This window comes from Salpingoeca rosetta (assembly GCF_000188695.1).
Source record: "Salpingoeca rosetta unplaced genomic scaffold supercont1.18, whole genome shotgun sequence".
Taxonomy (NCBI): domain Eukaryota; class Choanoflagellata; order Craspedida; family Salpingoecidae; genus Salpingoeca; species Salpingoeca rosetta.
The window spans coordinates 305,873-306,618 of record NW_004754916.1 but is presented as its reverse complement, the minus strand read 5'-3'; the positions used below and the strand labels follow the sequence as shown (position 1 = coordinate 306,618).

Sequence of the window (746 nt, the reverse complement as noted above, 5' to 3'; positions counted from 1 at the left end):
TCACTCCTTCTGTGTCTCTGTGCACGTGTGCATGGTTTGATTCGAACAGTTTACAGCCAGCATGCACACCCTCGCCCGAGGGAAGCACGGCGCGGGCTATGTATTAGAAGAAGGCATCACCAACAACCGCAGGACGTGTGTGTACGCGAAAAAAACTGTTGCAGCGAGACAGCAACGTCAACGGCAGCAGCGCGCGCACTTCGCCCCACTAATGCTGAGGCGGAAACGCCGCTGAGCCCGACAGCGCAGACCACAGAGGTTCGTTCCGCAAAAACCAACCGCACAAGTGTTACACCCACCTGCACAGAGGTTGTGGTTGATAGACTCGCCACCACACGTCGCGCACACACATACAAACATGAACACACACACACACACTCTCTCTCTCACGCACACACACACACACACACTCTCTCTCTCACGCACACACACACACACACACACACACACTCTCTCTCTCTCTCTCACGCAACCAGCACCGCGCCATAACGAGAAGCTGGGCCGCAATCACACCCGGTGGATGAGCAAGGAAGTGATGGTCGTTGTTGGTGTTAGCAAACCGCAGACCCTCGACCGCAGCTACATCAGGTTCGAGCTAGGGTCACGGTGCTTGCGTCATCTCATCAGCCCATGTCTTGTTTTCTGTTTGCCCCCTTGTTCGCGATCGTGGCTGCCTTTGTGGTCATCTTCCGCCTTAACGTCCAACACATCCATTGGCAAGACTTCATGACAACTAGCTTCTTGAC

The 746-nt window shown here is 54.8% G+C and overlaps 1 protein-coding gene across 1 annotated transcript; it reads left to right on the top strand.

Annotated features, from left to right (window-relative positions):
- Positions 1–61: 61 nt before the first annotated feature.
- Positions 62–737, top strand: PTSG_06483 (uncharacterized protein; the record flags this gene model as incomplete). Its single annotated transcript, XM_004991808.1, has 4 exons — positions 62–135; positions 165–262; positions 477–588; positions 722–737. The coding sequence occupies 4 exons, from the start codon at positions 62–64 to the stop codon at positions 735–737; spliced, it is 300 nt and encodes a 99-aa protein (XP_004991865.1).
- Positions 738–746: the final 9 nt, after the last annotated feature.